The sequence below is a fragment of the Anopheles stephensi genome, unplaced genomic scaffold (assembly GCF_013141755.1).
Source record: "Anopheles stephensi strain Indian unplaced genomic scaffold, UCI_ANSTEP_V1.0 ucontig411, whole genome shotgun sequence".
Taxonomy (NCBI): Eukaryota; Metazoa; Arthropoda; class Insecta; order Diptera; family Culicidae; genus Anopheles; species Anopheles stephensi.
This window is the reverse complement of record NW_023405360.1, coordinates 55847-66340: the sequence shown is the minus strand read 5'-3', so window position 1 is coordinate 66340 and position 10494 is coordinate 55847. Positions and strand designations below refer to the sequence as shown.

Here is a 10494-nt window from a genome sequence, read left to right as displayed (position 1 = left end):
AAGCAAAGGACGCTAAGGCCACTATTTTTGAGTTTTTTCCTTTATTGTGCTACGTATTAGTTAAATAAATGGATTTAGTATTAAAAAACTTCAAAAACGGCTCGCGTTTGTTGCATACGCAACAAAATTCTCAAAAATAGTGTCGATATTGTGATGCAATATCCGCAGCAGAGACATCATTGTGGTGTGTGACAGAGACCGGGAACGCGTGGGAACACGCTATAAGAACAAAAGCGTTTTTCGTGCTACAACAGAAAGATACGGTGCGACGTATGAAACAGTGTGTGTATGTGCGATAAAAGAACGCGTGTGATCTTGTATTAACCGGTAAAGACCTCAGGTGCTACTCGGTAATAAAGTACGGCTGCGTGGATTCCGTACAAAGACCATACAAAACAAAATGGAGGATCAGGCGTCAACGAGCGGCCACGATGCCGGTAGTGTTGGTGTGAGTGAAGTGACGCCTGAGAAGAAAGGACCATCGAAGAAACCCACAAAGGGCGGCCACGAGGCCGATAGTGTTGGGCAAAAGAACCTTTCAAAGAAAAAGCTATCGTTCCGGGTTACAACTCCAACTCGTCGTGTGACTCGCAGCGCAAAAAAGGCACATGGAAATGTGAAGAAACAAACTGTGCAAGTGGCGGTATCTTCATCGGAAAGTGATAGTTCTAGTGAGGAAGAAGAAGAAGTAGAACCAACAAGTGTGGACGTGCAACCAACTAAGGAACAAAGGCGTGCTCGACACGGCATTTCTCAGAAGCTTCCTGAGTTCAATGGCAAACCACAGGATTGGCCAAGATTCTACGGCGCCTTTCTAGCCTCGAACAAATCGTGTGGCTTCACGAATAACGAGAATCTTGTGCGGCTTCAAGAATGCCTGAAAGGACCTGCCTTAGAACTGGTTCGCGGAAGGTTGATAACGGCGGAATCCGTTCCGCGAGTGATCGAGAAGCTGGTGCAAGTGTACGGAAGACCTGAGCTTATCTTGCATAGCTTGTTAAAGAAAGTTCGTGAAGTAAAGGCTCCGAAGGCGTCGGATCTAACCAGCTTCCTGCCGTTTAGCAACGCCGTCGAAGAGTTGTGTGAACATCTCGAAGCAGCCCAGTTGAAAGACCATCTACACAACCCGTTGCTTATTCAGGAGCTGGTCGATAAGCTCCCAGACGCAGACAAGCGGGCCTGGTCACGATTTAAGAGAGGTCATGGATCCGTATCGCTGCGAACGCTAACCGACTTCCTTGACGAGGTGGTGACCGAAGTTCTCGACACCACTTTGGATCTCGGTAACTACATGCCCCTATCATCGCAACCAAAGGACACTCGCAGAAGGGAAACGGTAGGCCATCATCAGACAACGCCAGCACAACAAGGGAGAAAGCCATGCCTTGCATGTGAAGCAACGGATCATCGTCTACGCAATTGCACGGTGTTTAAGGAGTGGACAACAAGACAGCGGCAAGACTTTGTGGCGAAGTACAGTCTGTGTAGATTGTGTCTCAACGGACATCAAGGAAGGTGCTTCGCACCAAAGAGATGCAACGTAGGTGATTGCGACCAAATGCACCACCCCCTTCTACACGATCAGGTAGGATCTAAATTGGTTGACGGTATTAGTGCGCATGTAAATGCAAATGACTGTATGCTGTTCCGTGTCGTTCCGGTAAATGTCCATCATAATGGAACCATACTAACCGTTCTTTGTTTTCTTGATGAAGGAGCGTCTATAACGCTGGTAGAGCGTCAATTGGTGGAGCGTCTCGGAGCTGGCGGCGTTCCTGAGAAGCTCACCCTGCGATGGACTGCTGGCATTGAGAGAGTAGAGGACAAATCGCAAAGGCTGAATCTGACAATATCATCTGTAGGCTCAGCAAAGCAAGAGACGCTAAAAGACGCACGAACGGTTGAAAGGCTAGAGCTACCACATCAAAGTGTAGATCGGGAAAAATTGAAAGAACGGTACGCGCATTTAAGAAAAATTCCCATCGAATCATACCAAGGCAGACCCGAGATCATGGTGGGACTCAACAACATCCATTTGTTCACGCCCTTAGAAGTAGTCTCCGGAGAGGAAAGCGATCCTATTGCTGTGAAAACGAAGTTGGGTTGGTCTGTTTACGGGTATACAAAGTCTGGTGCGACCAAAAACAACATCGGGTATCATAGCGTGACCAATGAAGACCTTGATTTGCTAATAAGAGAACATTACAAGCTGGAAGAATCTGTGATAACGATACCAAATGACTCTGCCGAGAACAAAAGAGCTAAGGAGTTGCTAGAAGAAACAACGAAACGAGTGGGTGAACGATTTGAGACCGGCCTATTGTGGAAAGAAAATGAACGCAGTTTTCCTGAAAGCTACTCCATGGCAGTGAGACGTTTTAAGCAACTCGAAACGAAGCTGAAGAAAACCCCTGAGCTACACAACAACTTATGCCAGCAAATCGAAGAGTATCAGAGAAAGGGTTATGCACATCGTATTACACCAGAAGAGTTGCGTGATACTCCGTCCAAAAACGTCTGGTATTTGCCGATCAACGTAGTGGTGAATCCCAAGAAACCTGGCAAGGTGAGAGTCGTATGGGATGCAGCTGCAACCGTGAAAGGAGTATCTCTAAACACCGAGTTGCTTAAAGGTCCTGATCTACTCGTGCCGCTTATGCAGGTTATCACAGGTTTCCGGGAAAAGAGAATTGCGTTTGGCGGAGACTTGCGTGAAATGTTTCACCAGATTCAGATACGCTCGGAGGACAAGCAGTCTCAAAGATTTGTGTTCAGAAAATCTCCAAACGAGCCCTTTGGTATTTATGTGATGGACGTAGCCACCTTCGGTGCGACATGTTCCCCTTGCTCAGCGCAATTTGTGAAGAATAGAAATGCCTGTGAGTATCAAGATCAATTTCCCCAAGCGGCAGAAGCGATAATAAAGCGTCACTATGTAGACGACTACTTTGACAGTACCGATACGGTAGAGAAAGCGCTGAAACTAGCAAAAGAAGTCACCCTGGTGCATCGTAAAGGAGGCTTTGAAATCCGTAACTGGGTTTCCAACTCGAAAGAATTCCTGGAACAGCTTGGCGAGAACACGGACGTGGGCCCAATACACTTCAACAAAGACAAAGAGACATTGCACGAAAGAGTGTTAGGTGTTATATGGGACCCTACAGAGGATATGCTTTACTTCTCAACATCGATGCGAGACAGTTTAAGGCCATACGTTGAGGATGGTGTAACGCCTACGAAGAGAATTGTTACCAGTTGTGTTATGGGATTGTACGATCCTCTTGGTCTGATCTCGCCGTTCACCATCCACGGCAAGATTCTTATTCAACATCTCTGGAGGTCAAAATGTGATTGGGATGATGAGATAAATAAGGAGGCGGTAATATTGTGGCACAGATGGATAGAGCTTCTCGAGAACATAAAAACTATACGAATACCTCGATGCTACCTTGACACAACACATTCAGATGCCATAGAATCGGTTGAACTCCATGTATTTACTGACGCCAGTGAACACGCATACGGGTGTGTAGCGTATCTCCGAATACAGGCTGAAGGGACAGTACGTTGCAAACTCGTTATGTCTCGAAGTAAAGTTGCACCGTTGAAGAGACAAACGATTCCTCGACTGGAACTAATGGCTGCGGTATTGGGCGCTCGTATTAGTCACACCATTCTAGAGACCCATTCATTGAAGATCGACAAATGCACTTTCTGGTCAGATTCCAAGACGGTTCTCAGCTGGATCAATTCGGAGCAACATAGATTCGTCCAATTTGTAGCCTTCCGAATTGGAGAAATATGGGAGTTAACCAACAAAAAAGACTGGAGATGGGTGCCAACTAAGCTGAATATTGCCGATGTTATGACCAAGTGGGGGAAAGGTCCTCCTTTAGAAATGTATGGAGAATGGTTCAGCGGTCCAGCATTTTTGTACGAGCCTGAAGAGCATTGGCCTGTGGCTGACGGTGAGATAGAAAGTACCGAAGAAGACACTCGGAAAATAGTCCTATTTCATTCAGTAATCACATCGCAACAGCTACCAACCTGGCAACGACTGGTTCGTGTTATGGCATATGTCATCCGATTCGTAGACAACTGTGTTAGAAAGAGAGACAAGCAAGCAATCCACACCATAGAAGCAACTGGAAAGCTTTCGACAAATCTAAAAGCGACATTTAAAGCAAGAAAAGTACCACTAGAAAAGGAGGAGTTAGAGAGAGCTGAGATCCACCTGATTAGGCAATCGCAGTGGGAATCGTTCCCGGAGGAGATGGATATACTGCACGCCAACCTCGACAGCTCGGTAGTGGCACGGAAGATTAAGAAGAAGAGTGTTGTGTACAAATACTCTCCGGTGTTAGACGAGAATGGAGTGATGCGAATGGAGAGCAGGCTCATCAACAATCGCGACCTTCCATTCGACCAACGGTATCCGATCATTCTGGCGAGACAACACGAAATAACGAAAAGGATCGTGCAACACTATCATGAGTCGTTTGGTCATGCTAACAGTGAGACTGTGCTAAACGAGATGCGACAACGGTTTAAGATCCCGAAACATCGAGCTGCCATCAAGGAGGTACGTCGTCAGTGCACTTGGTGTAGAGTCTACAAGTGTAAACCTTTTACTCCGAGAATGGCGCCGCTACCAGTTGAAAGATCGACACCCAGTCTTCGTCCATTCAGCGCAGTGGGGATCGATTATCTCGGTCCATTAGAAGTCACCGTGGGGCGTCGTAAAGAAAAGCGGTGGGTGGCAGTTTTCACTTGTCTTACCATAAGAGCGGTACATCTCGAAGTCGTTCATACTCTATCAACCCAGTCGTGTCTGATGGCGATTAGGCGGTTCGAGAGCAAATTCGGGAAGGCGGATGACATCTTTTCTGACAACGCCACATGTTTTAGAGGTGCGGATAACGAACTACAACGGATTGACCGGATATTCTACGAGTGTGCCGAAAAGGTTATCTCGGCCTCAACATCGTGGCACTTCACTCCACCGGGAACTCCACACATGGGCGGCGTGTGGGAGAGGATGGTGCGATCGGTGAAGGAAGCGATGCGGGTGCTGGGGGACAACAGGGTACTAACGGATGAAATCCTGCTCACCACGTTGGCAGAAGCATGTGAAATGATTAACTCTCGTCCCTTAACGTATTTGCCGGAAGACTCGTTAGAACCAAAATCACTAACCCCTAATCAATTCTTGAGAGCGCCAGGATCATGTACTGCGGTTTGCAAATCTTATAGTTTAACAGAGAGCCTTAGGAATCAATTCAAACGCTCGCAATACTTAGCTGATAGGATGTGGGAACGATGGACTGTTGATGCCATAAAGGCGTCTTTGAAGTACTGAATCACAATATTATAAACAGCTTGCTAAAGAAAGTTTTCACTTGACATTTATATTCAAGCAAATCACGAACTCCAATAAAAAGAAGAAGAATTGTGACAACTACGAAGGTCGAGTCTCGTGTTTTTATAACCGGAGAAGAAAAACCGCAGATTTTAACCATTTTTGCCTGTTATTATCATTTTATGGTCCTTCGAACCGGATCTGCGGACGAATCCATCGATCATTGACGCAAAGAACAACACGGCGATATTGCATCAACAAGAATGACGCCGAAGAAAGCCACGCCGAACCAAGTGAAGATGATGCGCGTCACCTCACAATTCCATAACCTAGAAAACTACATGAACTCGTACACCGCTGAGCAAGCGTCTCAATGCGATGTCAGATTGCAAACGTTGGAAAATTGTTGGAAGACTTATGATAAGATTCAAACAGCCCTCGAAGATTCGGAAGAAGCGGAAGAGGAACTGACACGCTTGCTCAAGGAAAGGAATGATATGTACGATCGATACTGTCTCATCAAGGGTTTTCTTACATCCAACGTTCAAGACATGAACAGCACAGTGATTGAAACTAAGCCAAATACGACCATCCCTGTCGCTGCTTCACCGCATGTACGTCTACCTAAGATAAATCTGCCCACATTTGATGGAAAGATCACGGAATGGCTCAGCTTTAAGGATCGGTTCACCGCTATGATTGCATCATCTACTGAGATTCCTGATGTTATGAAGTTAGAGTATCTTCTAGCATCGCTAAAGGGTGAAGTTGCCAAGCGCTTTGAGTATGTAAGCATTGCTGCCGAAAACTATCACACCACCTGGAAGGAGCTATTAGATAGATATGATAATGTCCGAGCCCTCAAGCGTGAGTATTTTAAAGCAATTTTTTCGGTAGCACCTATGAAGGACGATTCCATAGAAGAGTTACGTCGCGTAACTGATGAGTTCACACGTCTCACCCAAGGAGCAAGTAAATTAAATGAACCTATCGATCACTGGGATACACCCCTTGCAAATTTGCTGCTCTATAAGTTGGATCGTGACACCGTTTTGGAATGGGAAAAATTTTCAGCTAGTGATGATGCCGATAAATTTCCCAAATTGGTTGAGTTCCTGCAAACTAGAATCAAAATTCTAGCAGCACCAGCCCAAGTTTCGTTGATCACTCCCAAACCAAGTACATCGAAGGTGGCCGGCAACAAGCAAACAAGGAGCTTGGCGAATGCCAGCGTAGCTTCTACATCCAATCGCTGCCACGCTTGTGATCAATCACACCTACTCTACCAATGTGAAGTTTTTAAAGCAATGAACGTTTGTGATCGACGAAAGCTGGTTAGCTCCAATAACCTTTGTTTCAACTGCTTCAGGAATGGTCATGCTGCAAAGAGCTGTAGATCTCAATACAAGTGTTATAAATGCAAACGCAATCACCATACATTGCTGCACCTAGAAGAACCTGCAATGAATAACGAGGGACGACCCATGATTCAACAAGTCGATTCGATATCTCATATTTGCACCAACGACTTTACCGTACTTTTACAGACTGCAATTGTTCAAGTGATCGATGATGATGGAAAATCTCATCAAGCAAGAGCGTTACTCGACTCTGGTTCAATGTCGAATTTCATGTCGACCGCATTGGCCAAGCGACTATCCAACAAAATGACAGACGCAAACATATGTATCGCAGGAATCGGTCAACGGGAAAGTAATATTAACCGCTCTGTCGAAGCAATCGTATCATCCAGTGTTCAACAATTTAGTATGAAGTTGCATTTCTTAGTCATCGATTCTCCAACAGCTGAGTTACCAACAGTTAAGGTTGATACCAAGAAGTGGAATATCAACAACATTGTACTAGCGGATCCATCATTCCATACACCTGGTCCTATCGACATTTTACTTGGTTGTGAAGCATACTGGTTGGTACATTGTCCAGAAAGGCTTTCTATTGCGCCAAATCATCCATCACTGATTAACACCAAATTCGGTTGGACAATAGCTGGCGCGGTTCCTATAAAACCTGTTGACAATCGACAATCATCAAATGTGGATGATTTTATGGCCGGTGCTCAAAATGAACAATCTGCTAGTACACTACAACAGACAATAACGTCAGTATTGAAAGAATACGGATTCATCTTGAGAAAATGGGCATCTAATTCGAACAACGTTCTAAACAACATAGCTGACGAAGATTTAGCCATACGAGAAAGTCATGACCTACTAGCAGAGGCCACTGTGACTACGCTAGGTGTTACATGGTATCCTCGAGAAGATGTCTTCAGCTACAAAAGTTTAAACCCACTGCCACCACCTGTTATGAACCGACGAAAGCTTCTCTCTTGTGTTGCTCAAATTTTCGATCCGTTGGGCCTGGTAGGTCCTGTGGTGTGTAAGGCGAAACTTATGATGCAACAAGCATGGTCTATTACGGATGAAAACGGGAAGCAGTACGAATGGGACAAACCATTACCATTGAAGCTACAGAACGCGTGGAAACAATTTCATCAAAACATCCATTTATTGAAAGAGCTGAAAATCCCACGTTACATCTTTGGAACGAATGTTGAGGAATATGAGCTGCATTTTTTCGGTGACGCATCGGAGAGGGCATATGGAGCGTGTTGTTATGTAAGAGTCGTAGCCAACAACATCATTCGTTCCAACTTATTGGTATCCAAGTCTAAAGTGTCTCCAATATCCACTCATCACACTATAGCCCGATTAGAACTATGTGCTGCTCTTCTATGTGTCCGACTTCTACCAAAGGTTCTAACAGCAGTAAAGGGTAATCCAACAAGAGTAATGTTCTGGACAGATTCAACAACAGTTCTTCAGTGGCTTCAAGCAACACCTTCAAGATGGAAAATGTTTGTTGCAAACAGAACATCACAGATTTTGGAAGCATCTGATGTTAGTCAGTGGCATCACGTTCCTGGGACGGACAATCCAGCTGACGAGCTGTCGAGAGGTTTGGATCCGACCGAACTCTCACACTCTTCCCGTTGGTGGTTTGGGCCATCTTGGCTGTCAGATACAAGCGACAAATGGCCTAGTACTTGTATTCCTAACACTGACATGTCTGTGGTCAATGAAGAATGTCGAAACTCAACAATTGTTGCCATGACCGCAGTTGCTAGTTCGTTTTATGAGAAGCTCTTCAACAGATATTCGAAGTTTTCGAAACTTGTTCGTGCTGTAGCCTATTATCGACGCTTCATTATCTACTTGCAACATCACCAATACAATAAGAAGACAGGTTCTCACCAGAAGCAAGTATTTTCGACATGGCTGACTACAGAGGAGCTTAAGACTGCAGAGAAATGCCTATGTTTGCTCCACCAGCAACAGATGTATCCTGAGGAACTACATGCCCTAAAGTCCAACCGGTCTTTACCTCGTTCCTCACCATTGAGATGGGTCAACCCGATACTGCAAGATGATGGGCTCATCCATGTTGGTGGACGATTGCGAAACGCCAATGTTCCTGCTGAAACGAAACATCCGATCATACTAGCGTCGAAACACCCACTTACATTGTTGTTGGTCAGAGATTGTCATGCCAAACTCCTACATGCGGGACCGCAACTTATGTTAGCTACACTACGACAAAGGTATTGGATACTCGGGGCAAGAAATCTCATCCGAAATACGTACCACCGATGCATCACGTGTTTTAAGAAGAGACCACCGTTTATCACTCAGCCAATTGCAGACCTACCATCAAGCCGTGTACAGCCAACAAGACCATTTGCAGCTTCAGGTGTTGATTACTGTGGGCCGTTCTTCGTAAGGTTTAACACCAGGCGCTCAGTTCCACGCAAAGTGTACATAGCCATTTTTGTATGCTTCTCTACCCGTGCTGTACACATCGAAGTTGTTAGTGATTTATCCACAGCAGCTTTCATCGCGGCTTTGCAGAGATTTATCTCACGACGAGGGAAGGTGGATCAACTCCATTCTGACAACGGCACAGCCTTTAAAGGTGCTTCACATCAGCTACATGAGCTTTATACCATGCTCAAGGCGAATCCGAAGGCGAGAGAGAGCATCTTCAGCTGGTGTGCGGTAAATGAAATCACCTGGAAGTTTATTCCACCAAGAGCACCACATTTTGGAGGACTGTGGGAGGCTGCGGTCAAATCAGCAAAGACACACTTGTTAAAGGAACTTGGGACAACGCCTATCATCTACGAGGATTTTGTGACCTTATGTACACAAATAGAAATGTGTCTCAACTCGCGTCCTTTGACACCAATTCCAACGGATACAGAAGACATCGAGGTGTTGACGCCTGGACATTTTTTGGTTGGTTCAAACTTCCAAATGGTTCCCGAAGCTGATTTGACCAAGATTCCTGACAACCGCTTAACTCATTGGAAACACACTCAAAAGATGTTGCAGTCGATCTGGTCACGGTGGTACCCTGAGTATCTTCAGCAATTGCAAGGACGAACAATCAACAAGCGCCATCCTATCGTCAACATAGAAGTAGGAAGAGTTGTTGTCTTGAAAGAAGACAACATTCCTCCAGCCCAATGGCCACTTGGTGTCATTACAACTCTACATCCTGGCAAGGACAATGTTGTTCGTGTGGTTTCTCTACGAACACCTCGAGGAAGGATCATTACAAGGCCAGTCACTCGGATTGCCTTACTACCCATCAATGATGAGTTGAAATAAGTACCTTATTTCAAGGTGGCCGGAATGTTGATGCCATAAAGGCGTCTTTGAAGTACTGAATCACAATATTATAAACAGCTTGCTAAAGAAAGTTTTCACTTGACATTTATATTCAAGCAAATCACGAACTCCAATAAAAAGAAGAAGAATTGTGACAACTACGAAGGTCGAGTCTCGTGTTTTTATAACCGGAGAAGAAAAACCGCAGATTTTAACCATTTTTGCCTGTTATTATCAATGGACAAAGGAATATTTGTCGTCCATAAACCAGAGGAGCAAATGGTTCGAAGATCAAAAGGAACTAAAAATCGGTGATCTAGTGTTCGTTGTCGATGGTAAGAATAGAGCCGAGTGGTTGAGAGGTAGAGTGGTCGAAACGATAAAGGGAAAGGACAATAGAGTGAGACAGGCAGATGTAAAGCTAGCAAATAACAAGATCATAAG

General features: G+C 45.1%; 1 protein-coding gene across 1 annotated transcript; it reads left to right on the top strand.

The window, feature by feature from the left end:
- Positions 1 to 400: 400 nt before the first annotated feature.
- Positions 401 to 1846, top strand: LOC118516907. Its single transcript, XM_036062749.1, has 2 exons — positions 401 to 1585; positions 1716 to 1846. Exons 1-2 carry the CDS (start codon positions 401 to 403, stop codon positions 1725 to 1727), a joined length of 1197 nt encoding a protein of 398 aa, XP_035918642.1. The 3' UTR covers positions 1728 to 1846.
- The last annotated feature ends 8648 nt before the right edge of the window (positions 1847 to 10494 follow it).